The 27,364-nt window shown below is 38.4% G+C and overlaps 1 protein-coding gene across 7 annotated transcripts in view; it reads left to right on the top strand.

The window, feature by feature from the left end:
* The window catches only part of LOC119143680, a 65,589-nt gene that overhangs the window by 23,015 nt on the left and 15,210 nt on the right, over positions 1-27,364 (top strand). For 6 of the 7 annotated variants that reach the window (XM_037378186.1, XM_037378239.1, XM_037378202.1 and 3 more), the window contains 5 exons: positions 1,978-2,084; positions 5,330-5,441; positions 11,481-11,583; positions 23,461-23,500; positions 24,484-24,535. In XM_037378186.1, the coding sequence (XP_037234083.1) occupies positions 1,978-2,084; positions 5,330-5,441; positions 11,481-11,583; positions 23,461-23,500; positions 24,484-24,535 (414 nt within the window). The remainder of the gene's footprint in view (positions 1-1,977; positions 2,085-5,329; positions 5,442-11,480; positions 11,584-23,460; positions 23,501-24,483; positions 24,536-27,364) is intronic. The other variant, XM_037378193.1, reaches the window with a different exon arrangement.

Genomic DNA, 27,364 nt, shown 5'->3' with positions numbered 1-27,364 from the left:
GAAAGTATTGTGGGAGTGCAATCTGAACATGAGTTTTTTCTAAACTTTCCCCTATTATAACGAAGCACTAATTTATTTATTTATTTTTTGATAGGCAGCCTACAATTTCAGTACAATAATAGTCTTGCCAGCTTTTGCATTTCTTCAGGATTTTAATTACTAGTGCAATAATTTTAGTTACAGAAGCTGGAACAACAGATTTTCTTTCCATGAGTGATCTGTGTCTGCGTTATCTGCATCTTGAAATAACTGTCTTTTTAATCTGAAAATAAGTTTTTGTTGCATTTGAAATGGCAACAAAATAGCCTTAAAACAAATTAAAAGCACATTTTTTAAAGATGTTTAGTTTACAGTGTCACCGTATAACTGACAGAGAAGTGAATTTAGAAGTAATTCCTAAAAATGACATAGAATGAGGAGTATACTTCTGTACAAAACATCAGATTCCATCAGTCAGATGATAGCTATGCTGATGCTCTGCTGATGCTCTTACTCCTGTAATAAATCGTGGAATTTGATCCTGGCAAATATAGAAGGCAGTGAATATATGAAGCAGGAAATACTTTTTTTTTTTTTTTTTTTTTTTTTTTTCCCTTCTTCTTCCTTGGTCAGATTGTGCGGTTTGAAGCAGAATGTTTTGCTGCTTCTCAGCAACTTTTCTGTTCAGCAGCCTTGTCCTCCTGCAGTTTTTGTTCTTGACTTTACATTTCCATACTTCTGTATACCTAAGGGAAATAACTGAGACTTAAGATTTTCAGTTGATGAACCATGAAATGGAGTAAACAAGATAGTATGACAGTTTGTTTTTTACATAGCAGTAAAATTAAAAATAAAATTTAATTTCTTTATTATTATGTCTTAAGCAAGACATTTGAAATGTAAGTTTAGGAATATTTTTAAAATAAATCTTACATTTTGTGTATTAAACAGCGTAATGATACTCTAAAGTGTTAAGTTATACTTTCTGTGAATTATTTATATATATTTTAAAACTGTTTAGTTGGCTTTCAGTAATAAATGTCCATATGCTTTGCACCCCTTTTTTAGAAGTAATTTTTAGGAAATTAATATGTTCAACTTGGCTAGGAAGCGACTGAATAGGCATTATAACAAGGTAGAAGTATTTAAAGGGTGCGTTACATCTCTCGGTAACTGTAGAAGAAAATTATTTAATTGCAGCATTAAAGGTTAAGTTTAGTTAGTAAAACTGTGATAAGAGAAAGGGAGATACAAGGTAGATTTCCAGGATAATAATGAGAAATACATTACCTGTGAAATAGTTTCTCAAAAGTAATGGCTGAAACACCATTTTTTGCAGACATTTAGAAGTAGGCTGGGTAAAGTGTTTGAAAATCTACTGTAGATAAAGCATTTCTGGTTGTAGATATTTATGCTGAATATTTTACCAGGTTCTTCAATTTCTGCTCTTGTTTTTATGTTACCTAACAAATGCTGAAAATGCTCATTATGCTTAGTTTAGATACATCTATTAAAGCTTTTCTACCATTTATGGCCATGCATTATGGTAATCTCTTTCACCGTGCTAGAGCTCTGTTAAGCAGTTATAGTACTGGAAGTCTAGTAAAATGCTTATTAGTTAAATGTTTGCAATATATAGCATATTCTTTTTTGTGTGCGAATGTGAGTGTATGTGATATTTTTTTTTCCCATTCATTTTAATACTTCTGGGAAACTTACGTCTGATCTATTTCACTGTGATGGATATTCAGCTTTTCATCATCAGAATGTGTCCTATGTACTAAAATAGGTAAGTACAGGAGGATTTGAGGATGACAATGAGAAGTGATTCAGGGTTTGTTTTGCATATCTCAATATTCCAGTAGAATTTTGTATTTTGTGATGATAATGGTTTCTTGCTATTCTGCTTTTACTTCATGTATGGATAATGATTGTCAGAGAGCATTTATAGCATATTGGTATTGAATCCCATGTAATGTCATAATCCCTTATCCTTAGGTAAATGCCACTTACCTTGATGGCTTCAGAGCTACTGCTGTCTGTCCGGTGGGAGGTCCAAAGGCAGTAGAAAAAGGAAGACGCACTGCGGAAAGTATTCTGCAAAGGTTAGTATTGGAGTCTTAGAAGGGGGTTTCACGTTTTCTTCTCAGAGGTGATGAAAATTAAAGCTGTGACATACGATGGCAACTGTTTTAACCTTGTAAGAACTCTAGAAGATTAAAATCTTCCAATTGGGAGGACACCTCAAGACTTAAGTAGCCTGTTCAGGAAACCTGTTTTTAATGTGCAACTACACTTCAGCTACATTTGACAGAACAAGAAAGGTCTCAGATACTGTTGAAAATAGATAGCTGGGTAGTGGAGAGAAACTCAAATTAATGAGGGAAAAGCTGTGACTCAGGTTAAAATGTATTAGGTGCCAGAGAAACCCATGTGAAATACTTTTCGCTGACTTTCACAGAACATTTTAACCAAAAATCTTAGTACTATGAAATGTGGGCAGTTTACCAAGTTTGTGTGTTAAACAAAATCATCTTAGTACCTTGTAAAAGTTGGCTAATGATTTTGTTTGCTAGAACAATTTTACAATTGTAAGACAGACTGATAGACCTTTAGACATATTGTCATGCCAGTATATTTGGGTGAGGAGGGATTCCTCTTAAATACAATTCCAATGCACAGAAATATCAGAGCATTTACTCCTGATAACCCCAGTCTTTCTGGTTAGGAGATCTGTCTCTTTGTGCCACGCTTTATATAGAACTTCCCCCCATCCTATTATAGACCTGTGCAGCAAGTACAGCAGGATAGAAGTCTGTCAGAAATGCAAGCTTTTCTGGGGCTGAGAGTGACTCGCTGCTCGTGTGCCCACGTACAGCACTGGTGAAGGAGGAGCTGTGTGACTTCCCTCAAGAGATGTAGCAGATGAGAGCAGGCTGATACGGGATGTCTAATTAAGTTCTGGGATCCCTTTCTTCAGTCGTGTGAATGCTAAAAGTTTGCGTCCAAGAGCTACTGAGGAAAATCAAGAAAAAAAAACCTTCAAAAGCTGTAAAATACAAAGACTTGGAAGTCTCCAAAAAGCAGTCTTTCTGGAAGCTTGGTGATTATTTTGGAGAGAAAAAAGAAATGGTATATTTTCCCTTTCCTGTTCGCTCTTGGACATTATTTCAGACCAGACTACATGAATCTTTCATCTGATTGAAACAGCTTGTGGTGCTGCTGCCTCTGTGACCACCATAAAGTTAATTTGGGCTGCTTACTGTGCTGTCCTGAGTAATCCTTGGAAGAGGGCTGATAAAGGCAGCCAAAAGCTGGTTAACTGGCTTGATAAGTGGCCTCTAGCCCATGAAGCATGCTTGGAGCAGTTGTGGCTTGTTCTGTGGGTTAAAAATATTACCTATCAATATATTCTCCATTTCAAACAGTCTTAAACCAGCTTAATGTGTGGAATCATTTATTCAGCATGTTTGAAAGATTTCTCTGTCAGCCCAGATATAGAATAAGACATTAAGCTATTCTGATCACAGAGAATGCTCTAGCAGCAACTACATCTTTTTAGGAAGCTCCAGCTTCAGTATTTCCACCAGTTCCTGTTGCAGGAGAATGTCTAAGGACATGATCTTTCAGCAAGCCAGCCCCCAGTCCATTCTAGGTTAAATTCTGCCCGGTAGTGTAATGGCAACAAGTACAGAATAAAGTGCACAAATGTAAGGTGCTTCAGTGATACAGGTCAGATTAGCTGGTAGCCTAAGACATGAAGAGTTTTTGCAGCTAGTAATACAACTTTTCTTGCATGCTTCTGCTTTATTTAATTTTTGAAAGCAGGAGAGGTTTGGCAGTATGTGTGTGAAGAAGTCTCTTTGGAGTAGTCTTTGGTGTCCTTTTGTTTTTGATGGTTCTCTATTGCATTACCAATAGGTAATTCTGAAAAGGTTAAAAATCTGAAAGGGCTAAAAATTACCCACAGAATGTATTGTGAACTCCGGTATCTCAAACTGTAATGCTTGTAGATAAGTAACTTAAAATAACTTATTACAGACATAATTTGCAAATTTAGGTACCTTAAATCAAGTATCTATCTTTCTGTGGTCACCGAAATAAAGATGGCCTCATTTGTGGTACATGGACCACCTTCGTGGTTTTACAACAATTAGAAAATTGTATTTTATATTTCAGTCCTGTGTACTGCTTAATTTTTCAGGTACCTTGTTAATATTTACAACACTGATAATATATTAACAGTGTCTTCAAAATGTTCCACTGATGCAAAGTATTCTTCTCATCCTAATTCCAACGTTTCAATTGATACAGCTAGAAGGGTGCCAGAACAAGATTGTTGGGAATCCAGTTTAGCTGCTTCAGAATTTAACTTATTTTTCCAGTCTCCAACATGTTAACAAGTTGGACTTTTTAACAGTTGGATTCTTTTAAAACTTTTTTCTAACTTTTTTACTGTGTTTTCTTTTTTTATTTTATTTTGAACTTCATATGATTATTTTTTTAAAACTACAGCAATCATATTCAGTTTTAGTGGTTGAGATTTGGTCTCCTTTTTCTAAGAGCTGTTGCAAACAGTCTGTTTAATCTAAATTTAATGCTTGTCAAAAGCCAGTATTAATTCCTGGCTCACTTAAAGCAATGTGTCTTTTCATGGCGTATAAAAAGGTAATGTGCATCCCCGTTATTAATTATGGTTGGAGAAACTTGGCATTCTTGACACAATGTGCTTTGGTGCAAATGTCCTGACAGAAAGTTTGAGGGATTTCAGTGCTAGACTGGGAAGGCATGAGTAATGAAGAAACATTCTCTTTAAAAACTTCATCTACTTTTTGGCATTTGAGTTGCATGTTCATTAACCCCAAATAAATACCTTTAAGGTTTGAAAGAAGGTTCCCTCTTCAGTTTGCTTTTTCTTCATTGATGCCTGTGGTTTAATGAGTCAGTCTTATGTATTTGTTGGTAGTCCATAATGCCTTATAGCAGAAACAGAATTAAGAACTGGTTTACCAGTATGAAAACCAGGGAGATTGCATATACTGTAACTACATTTCAAGCTGTCTTTGTTTTAAAGTTGAAAGTCAGAGCTGGAAACTATTTTTGTCTTCCTGTCATCTTTCAAATAATTTGAATAAACGAAAGGCTCAGTTTGAAACCTAGGGATAAATTCAGAGGCATAACTTCCTTGTTAGTAATTGCTTGATCTGTAGTATTCAGATATATTTGTTTAGTGTAAAGTATTCATATTCCAGTTTACATGACAGAGCCTTAGCTCCTGTGGACCACACAGGGCTACTTCAGGTAATTATTTTGAGGCAGTTTACTAATAAAAAACAATCATTTGTTGCAGGACTCGTCTTATTTTCAGTCAGCTTGGGTATGAAGATTACAGTGCAGTTAACATACAGGTTTTAGGGTCCGAAGATACATATGGACCTCATGCTAGAAGGAGTATAGATGGTGTAAGTATTCAGTGGAGCGTTCTTAAACTTTTACTGACCTCTTTTAATCTCTCCATATTGTTATCTTTTCCACAACTTTAAAGGAAGTCACTGTCATCTTGGGAATTTCACCCCATCGTCTTGCAAAGAATTCAGTGTCGCTACTTAGTGTACAAAATTAAAACTGACTAGGTCTTTGCAGTATTGGGTCTTCCAGAAGCGATGATATGAAATACTACAAAAATGTTGGCTTTGTAGTGTGTGTTAATGTTGTTCATTTAAATAAATCTTCTTACAAAGAAGTTCTTGTGACATGGACTAAAATTGCATGAGATTTAACTAAATGACCACATTATAAAGACTGCAGTTAAGAGATGGCAGTGTTAGTGTTGCCTGTGCAACTTTAAAACTGTCTGTGAGTCCTTTGTGAAACAATCTTCAACTTCATAATTCTGTATCCTATTTTTTAACTTACAAAATTTTATATATATTACAAAATTATAAAATACACATAGTGAAGATTATGAATGATGGCCATAGCCACTGCAGTTGTGATATACTTGGTCTGTTTTCCTAATCTAGAATATGAAAGTCCTTCTTAAAGGAAAAAAGACTGTAAATCTTGTCCTCACTTACATGCACTTTAAATATTTAGACAGTTTAGTTTGTTCCAGAGCGGTAGCATTTAATTCTTCTTTGTCAATGGCAGTCTTACAAAACTCTTAAGGTACACGTGGCAAAACTCAGCTCTGAGTTTGATCTTAGGAGTGACAACACTTAAAACAGCTGACAGTTTGTATGTATAGGAAACAAGAATGTGATGTGGAGAAAGACAGCAAACTTTTTACTATAGAAATTAAGTATTTGTAGAAGTTGGGCAAGATTTATCTTGCAGCTGTTCATTTTAGTGCTTGAGCTTCAGTTTCCTTCTGCACAGCAGCAGAAGGTTCTTCCCCTGAGTAACAGGCTTTATAATGTGGTCTTTTTCCTCTTAGGACCATAAAACCTGTCGTGTTAGATGTGTGTTACTGAGATTGCAGGATCAAGATTTTGAAACATAGGAAGATGTTCCAGGTGTTAAACTTGTCTGTATTCTGTTCATACCGGCTGCTTATGGTTATGCATTGTAATACGTTAATTAAATTGTTACATAGGAAGCTTTTGGTCTCATTGTATAGAGCAAATATTTTTTTGAAAAAGAGCAGTTTCTTCTTCCTTATTGCTCAGTTTGCCTTGCTTACGGTACGTTAAATAAATTTTCCAAATTACGTTGAGTATTTGTAGTATTTTCCATATTTCCAGCCTCAACTCCCAGGTCCTATATTAAAAGTAAATAGAGCATTATCTGTATTGTATGTTCTTCCCCATACGTGCCTGAAATAAGATATGAGAGCTAAGGCTGAAATACTGGAAATGGCTCCATTGCCTCCTCCCTTCACTTGGTTCCTCCAGCACTTCAGAAGGAGCTAACCTGACAATTTTTCACCTGGAAAGCAGCTTAGTAGCTTAAGAAAAATGGGTGGGGAGTGAGGTTTGCTTTTCCATTTAAGATATAAAGTCATAGAATCCAAAGGAAAACGTCTGCTTGTTGGGGCTTCAGGTAGGAATAACGTAGTCTCTCAAACCCTCTTTCCTACCACATCTTTCCATACAAAATTAGACATGATTATTTGGGTTGCAAATAACAGTGCTCAAAACCAGAGCCATGTTGTGTTAGGCAGTATATTAACACACAAGGAAAACAGTTTCTGCTTTGAAGATTCTAGCATCTAAATTTAAAGTGGAGAAGCAAATGTATTTATGAATACCGAGACAGGTTAAGTTGCACAATATTTGGAGCTCAGTGAACATGTCTGATGTGCCTTGAATAATTCTCGCATATCCCAGGCTTACGGAGGCCTGTGTTCTGTAGCTGTTCTGACAACAGAAAGGATCCTTGAGAAATCAAGAAACACTTGCCTCCTTTTCTTTCTGTCTTCCCCAGCTGTTTACACGGGGGTTGCTTCCCACTATGATAGCTTGCTTTATCAGCAGCAGCCCAGCATGAGCAAGAATGGGACTTGAGTCAGCCCTGAGTAACCACAGCAGTATTTAATTTTTAATATTGCCTGCTCTTTGGGTTTCTGGTGGGGAGGAAGGTGGCATTTTGTCAGTCACATTGTGACTGTGTCACATTGTCGCTCAGCGCATGGTTTAGAAATACTGGATGTGTTTCATGTACTAATAGTACATCAGGTATTAGTTTGCTATATAAAAACTGTGTGCTGTCTGTAGTAGTTTTCTACTAACCCTTTGTTAACCAATTTACGGCACATTGTTAGGAAATTGTAACTTTGTTTTGCTGTTTTGGGGTTTAGTTACGATACAGTAAGATAAGTGACTCGAAAATAGTCTATATATCTAGTTTTAATACTGAGTGGGATTCACCCACTCAGAACAGGACTCAGCACATTGTCTTTGTAAACCATTGTATATATATGTGCATCTGTGGGCAAGGAAGTAAACCTCAAACCTAAATGGGATGTTGGAGCCATGGTACAGTTTAGAACCAGGAAGCGGTTGTGAATGCATACGTACGTTTTCTGCAAGAATATTTCTCATAAATATTTGTAGTAATTTAATGAATCTCGTGGTAGCTTTAGGAACATCGAATATTTCTTACAAAATGCATTTGAATTTGTGTCATGGCTGCGTATTTTCTGTGTAGAAACAGTTTTTTACAACAATCCAGTGAAGCTTTTTTTTAAACTGGAGAACTGATTGGTTTCGTATTTGTATTGCCTTGATCAGGATATCTGTTTCTGTATTCATAGAGGACTTCTATCCTTTCAGTGACACATGATCTGCTGGAAGAATAGAACCTCTCCTACCTTGGCTGTGCTAAACTTTTATTTTAGGGCTTGCCTACATGACTATGGAGATAAACTAATAAAAATGTGCATCAAGTTTGCATGATTTCCTACGTAATAGTATCGTGGCAGTATTTTCTGGTCTGGGGGTTTGGAGGCTGAGAAACAAGCTGTGTGTGTCTCCCTGTGAGTATGTCTATATGGGGGTACTTAAGAAAGATGAAAGCAATTATATTTATTGTTATGGTACCTCAGAGTACCTCTGTGTGGATGTGCCACTAGAATAGGAAGTAGAGAAAAATTATCTTTCAATATCATGAATATTAAGGACTTATGTTTAAACACACTAAAACAAGAAGACTTTTCCTGGGTTTTCGCTGACCACAGCTATAAAGTCAGGAACTTTTCCTCCCTTAGTGTAAGCTGGCATAAGTGAGCTTGTTCGTGTTGGGGTTTTGTCAGGTATTTTGGTTGGAATAGAGGATTTAGTTGTCTGTTAACATATCCAGTCTCTTTGGGATACACTTACAGTAGCCAGGACGCTTAGTGCAGCGTATTCCAACATTTATGATAAACACCATTTTGGCAGCTGTCACTAGGAAATACATCCATGTTCCTACATTGTTGAAGTTACTTAAATTCCTGAAATTGACTTGAGATTTTCGAATGTTGACATGTTCAACAGCATTGCTTTTGGGAAAAATGTACTGTATAGCCACAGGAAAACGATTCTAATGTACTAGATGTCAGGATTTCAAAAGGTAATACTCAATTTGCTGGTGTAGGTAACGTTTTTAATAACGCAGCTTCACAGAAATGTAGGCAATTAAGTAGCACTGGAGTTAAGAGATGTGGTAAAAAATGAGCAGTTTAGGACTTCAGATCCAGCATGTAGTTTCTCAGGTTATTTTGAAGAGAGAGATTTTTTTAAAGTTTAAAATGTTTAGTCAAGTCCTAAAAATTGGGGTGGGAAGACAATTTATTTTGTGATGATACTGTTAAAAGTTACTAAAGTTCTAATGAATAAGTTTATATTTTGTTAGGCATGTTAGTCTAGCATTTTTCACTGCCAGCTGTGTAAATTGACAATTGATTCAAGTAATTTTTACAATAGTTTTTGACACAACTTGTAGTTCTTGAAATCGGGAATACCCATTCAACTTTGGATAGTGAATAAACATCAAAACATCCAGCAACAAGGATGCAACATGATTTTCTCTGATGGCAATTTTAATTCAGTTCATCTAACAACTGCCTGCATATAGGAACAATTTCAAGGTGTTTATCTTTTCTCTCCTGTTCCTGTGTGTTAGAGGGAAGATGCTGTTAGTGTGAAGAAAGGTTCCTCTGTCTTTCTGTGCCAAGTCACGAAGGATTTGGTGCTGTGTAGGGTGATGCTGTTCCAGCCCAGAGGAGGAAGGACTCCTTTAAGGAGTCATGGCTCCATTCTTTTAATCTCGCCAAAAAAATGTCCCCTCTACTCCACACCTCAACCGCTGCATTTTGCAGTTGGGGCTGTTGAATTCTGGCAGCTTCTGTATCCTTCTTGTCTGCCAAGTTTTTATTCTCTGATGCTTTCAGAAATGTTACGGTTTCTGTATCTGAAAGAAATAGACTTTCTGCTAAAATCTGTTGTGTTATTTTAAAATACTCACGATTTTATGCGCAATTGGGAAGCTATTTAATGTTTCATAAATTATTATATGCAATGAGAGATGTTGGAATAAATTTTAAAATGGCTTATTTTGTCATGCATATTGATTTCCTGGTACAGCAGACGTCTGGCATAGATTCAGAAGGGCTTGGATCTTCCAAAATCCAGTTGTTCCTTGCTTCAGGAAAATGTCCTCTTCAATATCCTAAGTAGATATTTGTTCAACTTTCCTTTACTTTTCTACATTTTTAGAACAGCTACCAAATCTGCAAAAATCTGTAGATGGGGCATTTAGAGAGTTATGAAATGCTCTGAGATCTGTAGAATAACAACTCCCCTGCCCCAGGCAACCCCAGGCACTTTGGTACGTTATTCTTGCTTTCATGAAATACATCCTTTCCTGTTGATGTAAAAAAAAAAAAAAAGACATGAATACTACAAGAAGTCTCCTAGTATCTTGTAGTCAAACTCCTCCTTTTTGAATTTGATGTTAAGTAAGCCAAGAATTTCATGTAAGGTTATGAAAGAACTTCATAGAAAGAAGTTATAGAAAGAAGTTTAGAAACTTTCTTTGTGTTCATTAACAAAGAAATCTGACTTCCAGGGAGAAGAAACACCCTGCTGCAGGACTCCACGCCTGGAGTAGTGCGGTGTGAGAAACTCCTGACCAGTAGATTTTGATACCTTGTGCAGTCCCGTTTCATCTGTATGATGGAAGTGGTTGTGCTTGTGTTTTGGGACAAGACAAGACAGACTTCTGTTGTGAGCAGGCTTCACATTTTTAGAGATTCAAAGGTAGACCAAAAGTGGGTCTTCCTGGTGGATGCAAATTCTTGTATAATGAAGTCTTTGCCCTCAGTGAGACCTAATCTTCACTGTAAGGCTTTGACAGTGTATTGATTCAAATGATAGATCTTGCAGTGACAGAAAAGAGATTATTAGAGAGAGAGTGCTTATCTGCAAGAGCAGGTATGTTAGTTGACTATAGAGTAGGGAGCAGAGTGCTGGCTGGGTTTACCTTTAGAGGAGTATCTGCTCTTCTGTCTGGAAACATGATGGCTTTCACAGGTTCTGTTCTCCCATTTAACTCCCAAGGATTAAGTTTGAATTCTTTTCTGTGCACAGATCTGTTTGCTTCATGATGCTAAGAGAGGTAAACCTGGCTCTTAACTTGACCTCAAAGTATTCTTAGTGCACTTAAAATAAGAGGAAAGGTTGTTTGCCAGTTCCACTGAGAATGAAGTATTTAATTTCTTACAAAATTTCTGTTAGTTATGGTACTTGATTCTTTGAGAACGCTGGAGAAGCAGCACCGTTACCTAGCTTCCACCCAGCAGCAATTTCATGGTAGCAAAATAAAAAAGATAATGAAATTTTAACAGAAAATTATAGTGATGCTGGATGAAAAGTCACAGAATGAAAGCTGTAGTTTGTGGCAGTGAGCACTAAACATTTCCATTAGATTTAACTTGAATGCTGAGCTGCAATTATTTTTCAGTTTGGTAAATTTAACTGATGTTCTGCATCTAAGCTAACTAAATTTCTGCTTTTTTGAAGCAGGGTCCTCGGGAAGCTGTTATTTGGCTTGCTGTACACCATAAACAAAAAGAAGCTGTAGAGATCTTCTCCAGAGAAATTGCACCAGCTGGAACTGGCATGGGTAAATATTTACATCATCTTGTAATAATTTTACAGTGAATTTTTTTTTTTTTTGTCCCTGAGAATGACTAGCACCCAAAGACTTAGTCGTGTTCAGTTTCATTTCTGCTGTGCTTAGTGACATTATAATTGTTTTTAAAGGTATTTATTGGTGTAGAAATGGGACCTGCAGACATTAGCAAAATGATAAAATGAAAGTTCTGGAGGTTTACCTCTGTTCTTTTGAGACTCTTTATCCTTCTATTGCTGCTACTGTCCCTTCCTGCTTTTCCCCCCCCTTTCCTCGTTTGTCTTTTTCCTACCCATGGTTACACTGATGTGCAATAGCGTCTTACTCTGTTTTACCATGTTATTAAACCTCAGTGATGCTATTAGACTTCACTGGCAATAAACATTAAGAATGTTATTCAGCTGGCAAAATTTTACCACAGTGTCCAGCCGGTCTCTTCAGCACTTTATCATCTGATGTTACTGCAAAGGATTTTTATATATACTACTGTACTTCTGTTTAATGTGTAGCTGCTTTTGTAGGTAATTAAAACTTTCAGATATAAACCAAAACTTTTTAATACTGCAGTGATAATGCTAACAACCTGCATCTAATTTTTTATTCACAGGGTATCTTAACTACCAAACTTGAATTCTGATCCTGCACTATTAAGTCTTAACTTCAAACGAAGCTGTCTTTTTAACATTCGATTTTGTATAATTTTGTGATGTACTGCAACTATTGCAAGATGTTGGGGGTTTTTTGTAAGTGACTTGTGAGGTAAAGTGAAAATACTGGGATTTAACCAATTTGTCTTCGTATTGAGTGTGTATTTGAAGTATTTGCATAAGCATCACTTAGTGTGAAATAATCTATGCTGCTGTCATTTACCAAATGTTTGTTCCAAAAAAACCTTTACATTTGCTCTTTGTAGATGTCATTGGATTCTCTTCACTTTCTAGGATGAGTTACCATTCGGTTATTTTGCACAAACTTCTCTTCCCACCCTCCCTACTGCACGCCAGCCCCGTTTTTGTTCTCCTCCCAAGCCACCATTGTATCAGTCTCAGCTGTAGGTGGCACGTTCATATATTGTGATTTGCTGCTTATGCTATGGATACTTGTCCTACCTTTATTATCCATTTAAAATTGGGACACCTTATTTTGAGGACTAGAGCTCAGATACTTTGCAGTGGCTTCTATGTATCTTACTGAAGAATATATCCAGGATTTACATAGATCTTCAAAATCGAACTCCATGAGCTTAATCTGAATCTCTCAACTTCATAGCAAATCTAGAATCCTGATTAATGGAGGGGTGGGTAGGTGTTGCCTTGCAGTTGTGGAACTAATAAACATCTTATTTTCAGTGGATGCAAAATTGTATGGAAGTATGCACATTCTGTGTTGTGGTCTTTACAGTGGTAGCAGAGATACAGTTAATGCAAGGCAGACTTTTTTTTTTTTTAAAAAAAAGTTGTTTTTATAGAGGCAAGGTCAATGCATGGTCTTCCCCCCCCCAAGACAGAACCAAGACAGAATATGATCATGTAGAACTAATTGCAACTGTTCATTGAGATAATTTTAAAAGATTCTGCAGTTCTGAAGACTGGTTAGTAGGTCAGCATTTAGCATGGATGTAAGTTGCTTCTAAAGACTTTTTTCTCTAATGAATGAAAGTTGGACCAAACTGCCAGTTCTATAGTTAGTTAACGGTTCATAATTGAAGTAGTTTTTCCTTTTTCATTAACTCAAGTAGACTATGTAACATAACTGAAAGTAAAGATCTATAAGTATTTATTTTATATATGCATAGGAAATCCCCTAGAAAATATCTTTTTGAACAAAGGAAAGCTGGGTAGATTTTAAAATAACTACTTATTTGTAAGATCCAAAGCTAATGGACATGTCTCTCCAATTATTAATCTGTGCCCTTTTTTTTTTTTTTTTTTTTTTTTTTTACAGAGCGATTACTGTGTGTATAAGCCTTGCTTGAAGTCTGAAAGTGCTAGGTTTAATAAGATTTGGGTTTTTTTTTTCTTTCACCATGGTTCTTCACAGAATGAAAAGTTTTAAAAAAAATAAATCCGTGCTACCTGGGTTGGGTGGAGTACGTAGAGGACTGAAATTGAGTTAACATGATATGTGAAGATCTGTGTTTCAGGGTGGCTGGCAAGGGGTCCGTTCACACTATCAGGGCTTCTCACCATGGCAGATTCATTCCTGTGTAGAATCAGGTTAGGCAGTCTGCGTGGATGATGGGGGGGTGTTGGTTTTGTTTCCTAAAGGAACAGTTTAAGCTTTTTAGAACATCCTGTGGCAGCTATTATTAAAAAAAAAAAGATAATTATCCTTTTGAATTCATAGAATAGCTGCTAATGAGCAGTAATGGGAAAGAGCATATTTCTGGAATCATCTGGGGCATCTGGTGATAAATAGCACTTTTGCTTGCCAGGTACAGGACTGCATGCAAGAAGGTTGTTGGTGTGCCTGATATAAATTACTAGTGTCAGAAGGTATGAGAACTGTTTATTGGCATGCTTCAGAGTGCTTGAACAACTGCATAAATAGTTATTTTTTTAATTTGTTGAAGAGATATTGCTTCATGCAATCACTTTCATTTGCTGTCATGTGGTAGGTTTCCATTTTACCTGTACAGATAAATTCAGTGTGTGCAGAGAAGGGTCAGAATTGGGATCTAAATGCTCAGTAGGCTGGTTATTGATGTGGAATACTTTTAAGTTAGTGGTTCTGAAGAGTCTTTTTTTCTTTTCTTGTTTTCTTCAATGAGACTTAAGGGGAAAAAAAAAATTGTGCAACATTGCCAAACAATAATTAGCGGTGTACTAATAACTGAATCAGCTTAATGATGTTTAGTTTCTGACAGCGGGGTAGGCTGCCAGAACTTGCTGTGAAGAGCAGAACAAGGAGTACCTGCTGCTTAATTGCCTTAAAACAGGCAGCTCCATAGGCAACACTTGCATAAATGGGTGAGTGATCTTGGGAACAGAAGCCAGAACCAAGATTGTTGTTGTCCAGCGTGAATTCTCTAGTAACAGCACTTGATACTCCTTTCCGAGCCTCTTCTCCCTCGGCTTATTTGCCCTCTTTGTTTCACTAGGCCATTTTTGCAGATGGTTACAATTCTCCAAATTGTCACAGCATCGGCAAGAAACAGCGCATGCCCCGTGGCAGTTCGGTCAGTCTTTCAGGAGGGTGGGACTATCCACGGGCAGAGAAGAACCCAGAACTGGAACCTCCCATACCCCAAGTGCTCTGGGCAGTGAGCACCTGGGGTCCCCTTTAGTACAGTGCTGCACCACTTCTTGCCACGCAGCACTGAAGGAGCACAGCTGCGGCTGACGCGGCTGGCGTGGGTGGAGTGTGCCTGTAGATGTGGGTTTGCACAGCCCGCGTGGATCTGTGTGTGATGTAACCCCGTGTGGCTTCGTTCTGCCAGAAGGGTGGCAGTGGTGGGGATGCACACCACGTGAGGCTTTGAGCATGTGTAGCTTTTCCCAATGAAGACAGAAGCACCCTTTAAGCAACAAGTCCTGCATCCCAAGGATTGCCAGCCTGGTCATGTCCCCTCGCCAGCTCTCCTGTGTTAGCCCTCTTCCAGGAGGAGAGCTGGTAGACTATTCTCACAGTAGACTGAGAACGATAGCAAGTAACTCTTCTTTCTTATTTTGTATGTTTTCTTAATGAAAAACTGAGGAAAAGCAGGAACAAATTATAAGTCCTTTGTAATGAGCAGCAAGGAGGGAGGTGTTGACTTGCAGAGTGATGTCACCTGAACTGGAACACTTCATTATTTTTGGGGTATTTAACAGTGCCCTCCAAAAAATAAAGAACACTTATTCAGTCTGTACCAGACAAAAAGGTAAAAAGGATAAGTTTTGTTCTTCTGCTTGGACTATAGAGACTGTGGAGTATTGTTCTCAACTATATTCTTCTTTCATCCCAATAGCAGGTTGGTGTTTGTTACTCTGTGATGTGTGGACAGTTGTACAGATAATAGTTTTCAGATATATAGCACCTTTCATCCAAGAATTTTTAGCAAGCTATGTAAACGCCGTTGACTAAGCTTTCTAACATTTAGCAACATTGGGAAGTAATCTCTCTGCTGTACAAATGGTTTCCTGAGATAGTGGAAGGAAGCATAACCGCAAAAGAATTTGAATTAGAGTCCTTTTCTGCTTTTCCTTTAAGAAATGCTAGAGAGGAGCTCCACCAATATTTAAGGGGACCGGGCTAGCTAAAATTTAGGAACGGGAAGAATAAAGAGAGAGAGAGAGCGAGGGGAAGAATAAAGAGAGAGAGAGAGAGCGAGAGAAAGAAAGGAGACTTGATGATTCAGAATAAGGGTGAGGAGTCCTAAGAGCTCCTTCTCTGCTCCACAGGATTTTCTAGTACTCATACATCTGAGAGGGAAGCAGCACCCAGCCTAGGCTATTAGATTTACCTGTGTTTATCAGCTTCATCTTTTGAGATGGAATCGGGGAGCACTGTCACTCTGGGGGTTTTGTCAGGTTGTCTCAGCCTGCTAGTCACTACTTGTGGAGCCCTGAGCTGGGTTTGGTAGGCAGGGCTGGCAATACTGTCATCATATGAGAACTACAAGTTGTAGGTAAAAGAGGTATACATTTATTTAATAGCCAGTACTAAAAGCCGAGTTTTGAGGGCTTTTACTTAGGCTACACCCGCATCACTTGAATCAGAAGTTTTCTGAGCTATTTGCCTGATAAACTTCGGGAGGGAGTCCAGTTACAGTTTTTCAAATGTGTGGGGAACAACAGTAAGATGAAAAGAAATTATTTTTCTTCCTGTGATTAAAAAGCATATTACAATTTTGTTGAGGAATTGTCTTCCTGATGCTTCACAGCAGGACTTAAAACTTACAATGTTAGGTCTTGAGTGTCAGAGATGTACTTTTTAAATTCACTAGAAGAGCTAAAGTCTTAATGTCAGTATTTCTTAACTTTTGACTGATTTTGCAGCTTTGATTGTATCCAAAAATGTTTTGAAATAATACATATTTTGTGTATTTGTGTATGTAAAGGATAATAAAACTTGGGCCTCATAAAAGGAGAGTGCTCCATAACTTCTGATCAACTGGAGAGTGCCAGCTCCCCCCACCCCATTTGTGGTAGATCTTTCCTTCTGATAATCAGCAGAAAGACAACTGTCTCAAGGTGCCGTGCTGATTTGAAATTCCGGATTTCTTATGAAATCTCATCCTCTGTGCCAGAAAGAAAAGATAAAGGGATTCTACCTATATGTTGAAATGAGCTGAAGCAACCAAGTGTGTGGGCTCTGCCATACAGACCAGGAGTTGAGACCTGCGAGTCTGGGGAGGTGGCAGCTTTTTTAAAAAGCCTCCGTAATCAGGAGTGAAAGGCTGAGATTTTCATAGCTATTCCCTAACATTTTTTTTTCTAATGCTTTTTTAATTCCCGTTGTTTTTGTTTAAGATTAGTGAGGTACATGAGTGTACTTGCACAGAAGTTTTTCGAAGTATTATTAAAAACCACGGATGAGATTCTTAAGCCTGAAGAAGAATTTAAAGTTACTGTATATAGACATGCCATACGTTAGAGAGTGATTTGCTGTTTATTTTCTGTTTGGAATGGAAGGCTTTTACTGTAAACTTCTGTTGAGCATGGTATTTAGTTTGCCAGTTTGAACACTTAATCAGTTTTCATTTGGATTATGCTCTTCTGATGAGCTTAAAGGGATACAAGTTTTTTAAAAAAAGAATAAAGTCAAGGATACAAGCTATTAAAAAAAGTCACAAAACCTAATCCAATCTTCTGATTGTTTTACTGTTAACACCTGAGTTAAACTTTCAATTGGTAAAAGTATGCTTTCTGTTTATTTCACAGTACTTTGAACCTTGATAAGAGCCAATTTTTAACAGCAGCTGGCAAGCTTGCTTGGCTTTATGCACGTATGGTCTCCTGAAAAAAATAAAAACTTCAAATGTGTCTGTAAAATGTTCAGCCTTAATAGTGAACTCTTTGCACCTATTTTCCTGTTCCATAAAGTGAGCTTTTCTGTACTTGGCAGCGAAGAATCCTAGGCACGTAGATTCCGATTTTTACATCGGTGGTAGCCTGTGGGAGTTCAGCGAAGCTCTGCGTTTCCCAGTCTGTAGCAATTCACCCTCAATTCGTAAAAGCTAGCAATCACAGAGCAGGTTTGTACTGCTCTGTGCAAATGTCTTCGTCATGTACGGTCTGGTCAGCAATAGGATTAACATTTAAATAATTTGGATGTAGTGTATTTATTTTTTCAACTTTAATTCAGATGTTTTATTCTGAATAAAGTGCAGTGTGGAAGAGGCTCAAGAGGAGCCTTGCTGTGGGAAATTGGCATTTATAGTTTAATAGGGGTTCGGTAGCTAAGAAATGTTTTACTAATAGCTGAAATCATGTGCTGACCCTTATTTCACATCTAAATGACCGGAGTTTGACACTAAGATGACAGCTGGTTAGTACAACTTGAGATTTTAAAGTGCTTGAGTATATGTAAATATTATGATTGATCTCCTAAGCATGTTGGAAGATACTTCCAGAAATGTTCTCATTCTAACAGTTTAGCGCAGTCCTCAGTTTTTGAGACTAATACTGCAGAAGATAGTTTATCTGCTGTATTCGGAGGACGTAGATAGAATAATTAAGGACATATGATTGACCCCTGTAAAAAAGATTGGATGCATTTTGTACTTCTGCTCAACTATATTGTAGGAACTGTTGAATATAAACCCTGTGATTTTAGATTTGTCTAGTTCGATCATTTAAAAAGAAATGCTTGAAAAGTAGACTTCTTTTGATGTCTGTTTTTTGTATATAAATATATATATCATTCCTTAAAGTACGTAGTAAATAAATTAATGTTTTGGTTGAGCTCATTCATTCACCAGAAATATAAAGGACAAACCCTTTAGGGTTAAAATCTGTTAAGTTGGTAAGCAAGAGACATTGTATTTTGGATCTCTGTGAAGTTCCAAAGAAAGAAGTGTCACCTGTTAAATTTAAAGCATTTAAAGCTTTTCAGATTTCCACTAGTCAGAGCATTTTCATGCTTTTTTCACTCCAAAACATTTTATGAAAAGTTTGGTTCAGTGTAGTATCTTTGCTTCAGATACGGCATAATGTTTTATTCTGTTGAAAAATACACCGATTTCTATGGAAATATTTATTATTTTTTGGCAGAAGTAGGTTTAAAGAGCGAGAAGAATAAGCCAAAATTGGGTGTGGCCATTAAAGTAGGATTTGAGTAGGCTAAGAGGAACTATTGAGGAGGCAAAACATAAGGCTCTTCGCCATCAGAAGATCCAGTGGGGAGTTACGAGAGCTGGAAGGAATGAAGCTTGTTTTGCTGGGAATTTGCATCTCATAGATAGGTTGATTGCAGGTTCCGACTGGAGCTGCTCCTGCCGCAGGGCATTTTGCAGGGTGTCATACCTATGGCATAGATGGCAGTGTATTAGAATATGGTGGTTCTGCATATTGAAATAGGTGCTTGTTTGGGCTGATCTTGGGCATCTTTTTGCCAGGGCTGGTTTTCAGTGGATTCCACTCCCTGAAATGCTTGTATGAGCATTGGAGCTGGTGCAGGGGAGGAGAGAAGAATGAGACAAAGGATGAACCGAGAGCAACATTGGTTTTTCTAGCACTCTCTTGTTTGCCTGCTACCACTGTGCATGAAATTTATCAGAAACTTGCTGTCTTTTCCAGCATAGCATATATGATTTTTAAAAGTATTAGTACTTGCATGTCCATCCTCGGATGAGTTTTGTAGGGCGAGAGAATAAAGAAGATTTAAGGGGCAGCTGGATAAGGAAAACATCTATGGGGATTCAGAAACAATGGAACTGCTGTATCAAGGAGTATATCGAGTGGGCTTCATCTTGTATTATCCACATGCACAGCTGTCGCTACACTGCTGCCAGATCATAGGGTTGTGGTGATCATGGGGTGTTAATGTGCTTTGATGTTCTTGAGATTCCTCTCCATCCTTCAGATTTGGATGAAACATGCCATTGGACCCAAAATCTGGGGTCTTGCAGGTATGCTGGAAGAGTCATGGACACAGAGGGAAAAAAATGACAAATATAAACATACATACATACACGCGCAGAGGGTGATGGTTTGTTTTTCCTAAGGTAATTAGGCTGAGAATGGCTAAGATAAAGTAGGCTAGAGGGAGGAGTCATAAAATGAAAAGACAGGATGACACTGGTATGAAGAATTGCGCAGATTAACCAAAGAGCAGCACTTGCTAACGAATAATTGATTCTTTATTTTGTAGATTGAGACCTTTAAGCACAGAATCCTAAGAAAGGGTCCTATACCAGTGCTTAATCACCTAGAAAGAAGTAAATTTAATGGACTTAGTGTCTGACATTTCTCTTACCGTGCCATATACTTGGGAGTTAATGAAGGTGGTGGAACTGGAGTGGTGTAATACCCGGTACTGACTCACTGCTTTTAAGTGCCCAGCCACCCTGGGAATCGGTAGTTACCAGGCTAGATCCTAAACTACAGTGAGGGAAAACGTTCTCAGAAATGGTGGGGTCAAACACTTGAAGCAAAATAAATATCACGCTACTTAGTTTGATTACACCAGACAACTACTGTACCTACAGATGTACAGAATATAAACTGATCGAAAGGAAGGTCTCCAACTTAAATGCAGTCGGCCTATTTTGCAATACATCAGTTTTGTGCCGTTCTGAGGCACAGAAGCTGGCAGGTAGCAGTGGTGAGTTGTTCGTGAACTTGAAGTGAAGCAACTTGTTCAGGAGGGTGACTGGTATGACAGGAGGGCAGATGGGATGACACCGTGTTTAGGGATGCTTTTGTCTGCCTTGAGGAAGTAATAAATGGAGCTCTGCTAACTAAAAAGTGGTCTTGTAAAGTTTCTGGGAAGGGAGATCAACAGCTTCAGTTTAGCTGATAATCTTCCCAACTTTATATATAACCTTATCAACAGTACTGCAGCCTGATTGATACTTTCTACAAGTATGACCAATTGTTGGTGTCACTGTAGGTAAACATAGGTATTGCAGGAGGGAGGGAGGCAGAGCATCTACAGAGATACTTAAGCAAGCAATGCAAAGTAAAGTACAGCACGAGAAGATCTTGTTAAAGGAAGTGTCATGGGACAACAGTTGCTCTAAGGAGACGACAGTTAATTTGGCAGAAGTAGGTCTGGCCACAGCGACAAGGCTGCTGTTACCTGGTTGTGCTTCACCTTCCGTTCCTTCTTTCAGTTTAACTGGAGAGATGTAATGGAGATCTGAGCGCTGGGTTGAGGTGTGGTGGTGTGCTCCAGGGGTGTTTACACAAATAACAAATCACTGATTCTAAGCCATAATCAATTTAAGATTTGCTTCACCTTCTCTGCCTGAAGCCTAAAGGAGAACTGCATATAGATAAAATTAAATTGTACTTGCAAGTGCTCCCATCTTGCTTATGTTCGCATAAACAATGGATTGGATGATCCTAATAACGTTGCAACTGGAATATTGGTGTAGCTTTGCTCTGCGCTTGCGTTCATGTGCAGAGGTAGCTGTAGTATCTCCAGAGGCAGATGTGCTGTTACAGTAGCTTGTGCTGGAGAACTTTGGAAGACTAGCAGTAGCAAGCAGCAGGAGGAGGTTGTGGTAGCCTCAAGGTGTGAGCAGTGGTTGCTCTTGGATGGATTGTTTTCTTGTCAGTGTTTAGAGAACTGCTTTGTTGTAGGAGCCAAGTTCCGTTGTGTGAGAGCAGGCAAGTGAAGAGCTTTCTTCCAGAGCTTTCAGGAAGTTGAAATTATGTTGGAGTAAAATCTGGTACCCTTAATGAGCAGTACGGCTGCCTAGCAGGAAGCGAGCCTTGTGACAATCCGCAGATAATTTAAATTAACTAGCTTTATGAACTTACATTTTCAACCTGACCTTACCATACCCAGCCTCCTCCCCCAGCAACTTAAATAAACAAACTAGGCACATAATTCAGTAAAATAACTTCAGTTGGTTTTAATGTTGAATGGCAGATTTCTGCTTGAAGGAGTGCCCAGGTAATACGTATAGGGCTGACTCTTCACTGGATCACTGTAGGTTGTGTAACACTAATGTAAGGGATTCTTTCACATTCTGTCCGCTACCACATTTTTTTGCAGCAGAACTTATTAGGTAAGGAGGTGGTAGTTCATGGCATTTTTTTGGTTGAAGTAATTATTTTTTCCCTATACTAAAAAACATCTTATGTTTTGGGGGAAAGAGGGGAAGTTAGTGCTAACACACTTGATCCCTTCCCATTGTTCTCAACTGTAGCAGCTTGTAAAGGCTGCTAAAAGTAAAAGTCAGAATTTTGGGGTTGGTTTGGTTTTTCAGCCTCTGGCCCCGTGAATGAGTTAAAACATGCAAGTACTGCACTAGCACACTGGCCCAGGTGGCAGAGCATGATGGACTAGCCTCAGGCAAAAGACCTCTTCCGTACCTTTTAGGTTTATTCACTGTAGTTACCATCTCTGAATCATTCAGATGTGCACTGGATTTTAGTTTTGTTGATTCCAGATGTGTCTCCAGTTGGAGCAGTGTGATCAAGATACGTATCTCGATCGTACTACTGTGTAACCTCGAGTTAACAGCCTTCCTCTTCAAAAACTCCATTAAACCACCTTGCTAACCACTATTGCAGGGAGCTCACCTCCCGTGCGCATGAATGTGTCAAGAGTGTAATCTGTGCTCTGGTGTACCCTCTGTGCTGCCGCTGGTATGTGGCCACGGTAGCAAGGCACTGAATCCAAGTCAAAACAAAGTAGAGGTTATTAGTGTGAACTTGGTACTACAGCAGCACAGTTACATGGCTTTTAGTCTGTGTGGAGCACAGAGAGAATTCACACCTGGAGGAAGCATGAAGCCCATTTTAGCCGGGATTAATTTGGGTAAATACACCATACGGGCAGCTTTCCACAGCATTTGTGTTTAAAGGACTGCTTAACACACTTTGTTAATTCCTAGACTCATTTAATGTATGCGCTTTATGATTTCTTTCCCCTGAGGAACTCTGTGGAGCTGTGATGTATTGTGCATGCATGCTGTCCATGCCAGAAAGAAGGGTGAGAAGCTGTGCTCAGGATGAGGAGAGCAGAACTGTTTCTTTCAGAAGTACTGAGCTGGTAGATGGGTTTCATGGTAGCAAAGCCTGGCAACCTAATATATGTCTTTAGGTCATGTGTGTATTGCATTTGTCAGTTTTATGTATATAAGATACATGTATTAGGTCATATGGCAACCTAATACACAGGAGTCTAACTGCAGTGCTGACTTCTGCAAATCTGGTATGCTAGTGACTTAAGGCCCTAAATTACTTATGTATCAAAGAGAGAGAATGAGATCTGCAGTACCCAGCACCTTAAAAAAGCAAAGTTAGCCAGTGAAAATGCTGAAGAGGAAGATGCAAGTTAATCTGAAACAGTTAATCCAATAAGCAAAGTCATATTAAACAGGTATTAAACCATGGTTCAGGTCAGAATTGTTTCTCTGCTCTTTTTAAAAGTAAGTAAAAGAACAGCAGTAAAAAACCCCAAAGCTAAGTTCTTTTTCTATCAAGTGTATTGCCTGACTGGCATTGGAATACAAAACGTTTGGAAGAAGAACCTACGAATTTAGTTTATACTTCACACATTTTGAAACTAATTCATTTTTTGTCAGAAGTCACAGTGCCTTTTACATGTTTTGCCTTTTTAACTGCTGCATAAAATACTCAGTTTTATTCATTTATGAGAACATACGTAATTTCCTAGGGATTTCCCAGTATTTATTAAATGTGCATTATAGGAGCATTTCAAGACGGCTTTAACAGTAATTTTTGTGAATTTGATTTCCATTTGCAGCACCTGGCCTCACTGGCATTGTTGGAGGGCGCCCCAGAGTGTAAGTTAACTCCCCATCGTTACCTTGTTGTAATGTGTGATGGTAGCGTTCCTGCCACTCACCATCACAAGCTTCCCCACCTTGAAAGAGCAGCCACAGAAGCAACTGAAGTTTCCTGTTGCACGCTGTGCTTAATAACTAATGACAAGGTAATAGTGAGTGCTACAAGATATGTAGGCAGATAGTAACATTCTTTATTGAATTATTTAATATGAGTCATGTAAGTCTATGATCAACTCATAACAATGTCTTTGCTTAATGAGCTGTAGGAAGAACTTTAGATGTGACTTTATGGCAGGGCAGAAGCTCAAGCATGTGCAAGGACCTGCAGGTTGCTGGACCAGGTTTCTCTTGTACTGCTTAGTTTGGAATATGGGCACAGCAAATCTATGTTTGTGCCAACCCACTTACCCTAGAAATGTGAGGTCGAATGTCCCAGAACATCCCACAAAATGTTAACATGAACCCATTATGTGAGCGATCTGAACAGAATACTGTTGAGAATATTAAAAAAAAACTAGTTTGATTCAGTATTTTTCTAGATATGGCTAATATCTGCCATACTCGAGAGAGCGTCTAAAACTTTCCTGTCACTAAGCAAATACTTCAGTATTTGTCTGTCTTGCACGTGGAGGTGGGGGAAGAACCTGTAGATATCTTGCTAGTATCTCTCTGCAACTAGCCTACGTGTCAACATGGGGCTAATGCATTGTCAATTTTTTTTTTCATTTTAGCTACTCCCCCTGGTAAAATTTTCTTTTTTTTTTTAAACAAAATCTTACTTTCTTCATAATGAAATCAAAGGAATTTCTACACTTCTCAGGCTTTCTAAGATGTTTGGAAAACTATTGCTAATCGTGGCTAAATAGCTTTTAATTTCCGAAGTGTTTGTGTGGTGTATGGATATTCTAAAGATGTATGATCTGACATTTTCATTAATTTCTGGTTAAATGCATTTATCCTTGTTGGTTTTGTATGTCTAGGTCTCCAGTTTTGAAGCCATTTTTCTTCTATTATCCCAAAAGCAATGTTCAGGTAAGACTTACTGCTTAAAACCTGCTCTGTTCTCTTTGAAGTCGCTTGAAAAATCTGCTGACTCTGGCATTTTTCAGTGACTTTGAGTCCTAAAACTGCGAAGTATTCTGGTAACTTTGATTAAAAAATATTTTCTCGGACACTGGTGTTACTCCCGCAGCATGTTTTACAGCGGTTGAACTTGCCAACCTTGCATTTTAATTGCTGCAGATTTTGAAATATCTTGCATCAAAACTGAACTTCTCTTTTTCAGGTTCCTGGAACTGTAGGTTTGAATTACTTCTACTGCATCTGCAGAGTGGTTATGAAAATCATGTATTTTGAGAGTTAACGGTCCCTCTTTAAAGAGAAGGCAGTTGGGTGTTCAGAGTTGAACATCAATCTTGTGAACTTGGACAAGTCTTCTGACTTTTTGGGGCATCTATATTTTGTATATACTACTGTAAATAAGTATTAACATCAGTTAAATTTCCCCAGATGCACACAGGTTTTGGTCTTTTCCTTCCAAATACTCTGCCTATAAAAATAGGAATAGTAATTTCTGCTCTTGCCTATATTGCAAAAACTGTAGGATTATGAAAGCCTGTGCAACTGTTGTGATGAGTGTCCCGGAGGAGCCCATGAGTGAGATCTCTCTCTGTGGCCCTACTCGGTTGGTAACGATAGTTTCTTTCAGTCTGAGAAGTTACGGGTCAGGTGACGGGGTGGCCCTAGGTGGGAAATTACAGCGTAAGATGAAACATTGAGCTAGAGCCCTACTTTCCTGTTATGCGTGTATGTCTGTCTAGATCGAAGTCTTCAAGACAAACTTGAAGAAACTGGTTGTCCTGTGAACTAGAATGTTTGGATTTATAAATGTTGGTCTCTGTTTTCTGAATGGAGACTGCAGACAAAACTGCACACACGCCCTTCTTTTTGCAAGGCCTTCAACTGACTTGAAGCTATTGCAGGCATCTCGTGCCAAGGCATCCTAATGATGATGCTTCTCACTTAGTTAGAGCTTTCTCACTCATTCACCATCGAGGAAGCAGCCAAAGGCCAGAATGTTGGTCCGTGTTGGACCACAGGTGCTGTGACAGGGTTCTGCGTAGGGTAGTGGAGGGGAGCAGGAGGAGCACAGGCGGCAAGTGAAAAGATGGGGAGGAGCGAGGGGGATGGACACAAACAAAACCCAATTGATCTAAACCCCAATGTTGTAAAACTGTTATCAGCCAGCAATGTAAGTGTTCTAAGCATTTCAGAAAAGGACTATTTACTTTTTTCACATGCGTGCAGTGTTTGGCACAGGCAAGCCCACATGTTATACTTTTCTTTGAGTGATACTCTGCATTAATGGGAAATAATTTAAGATTGATTTTACAGAGGAGATGCTATTTAGTTATTAAAACTAAGTTTATAAACTGTGTGTAGAGGAAAAGCATTAGAAAAAACCCCTACCTTTCCTGTCATTTAAAGAAGTTCAGCTACTTATTTTTACAGTCAATTACATTTTGCTTTATGCAAATGGCTTTTCTTTGCCAAGTTCAATATGAAATTATTATCTTTATGGGAGTTTAGCCTCCCACTGTTTTGTAAACATGCTAATTAGCGCTGTGTTCCAGACTTCGTAAAATGCTGTTGAGATTAAATAGTAACCTAATTCAGCAGGGAAAACAAGCTGTGTCTCGTGTGCTCTTTTCAATACAGAAAATCAAACCCCTTGCTCTGTGTAACTAATCTAAGTGCGCTGATACACTATTAGCAACATGCCACGTGACCTATCACTGCTGGACTGCAGTAATACTAAAGGTTATGTAAAAGTGTGGTGGAAGTGATTCAAGTCCTTGATTCAGCATTTTGTCCATGTATTAACGACGGTGGTCTAGGTAGAGATTACAGAGTAAGTAAGGGATAAATTAACTGCTTTTCTGGGTTGGAAGTGCAGTTACAAAGAGTCTAGCTGCCCTAGTTCAGCATTTGACCTAAAACCAAAAAAACGCCGTAAGGAGATTTTCAGATATGTTAACATTGCCACAGTGGGTTCTTTTGTTTTGTGTTTGATAACACCTTTCTGGATGTCAGCTTGGGTCCAGTATTGCGTGCGTTGTTTCCACTGCTCTTATGCAATTGTCCTAGTTTATCATCTATCACCGGTGGTGTTAGTGCGGACAGTAGTTACTTTCCGTGTGTGCTTTTCCATGTTTAAAAACATGTTTTAAAAACCTAAAACTCTTCCCTAGGGAGAAAAATTCCAGCCAACGCTACTGAAGGCAAAAACAGGTTTTTCTGAAATACATATTTATTTTTTTTTAGTCTTCCCCTTGCATAAGCATTGGAGACCTGTGTCGCTGTTGGCTATGATCTAAGAACGATCTTAAGAAAGAGGGCTGAGTAGATTTACCTTGCGTTTGTTGACAGCTGGGCACTGATAACTGCTGCAGCTGAGTTGGTGTATATTGTTTTGTTGTGGCAGCGTGACCTGATTGTACGTCTGAGTCTTCAGTACTGGGAGTCCTCCAACGTAGATGAAATGGACGGAGTTAATTTTTCAGCGTGATTGTGCTGTATGATTTAATTGGAGAAACCTTTGCTTAATCTTAAGTGAACAGGCCAACCAGCTGATGAGTTGGCACACTTCACTATATCTATTTTTTCCGATTTCTTTGAGGGCAGGGGTAGGGAGAGCATATCATACAAGGTGAACAGCATGGCATTCTGCAATTTCATATTTTCATCTCAACATAGATGCAAAATATCCAGTATAATTTTATTTTGTTCTAAGTTGCTTTCACAAAATTTATTTGAAGATGACGACAGGATCCAAAGGGAGGTTTTTCATTAATATGGACA

The sequence above is a fragment of the Falco rusticolus genome, chromosome 1, assembly GCF_015220075.1.
Source record: "Falco rusticolus isolate bFalRus1 chromosome 1, bFalRus1.pri, whole genome shotgun sequence".
In the NCBI taxonomy this organism is placed as follows: Eukaryota; Metazoa; Chordata; class Aves; order Falconiformes; family Falconidae; genus Falco; species Falco rusticolus.
This window is presented reverse-complemented; position numbering and strand designations above follow the sequence as displayed.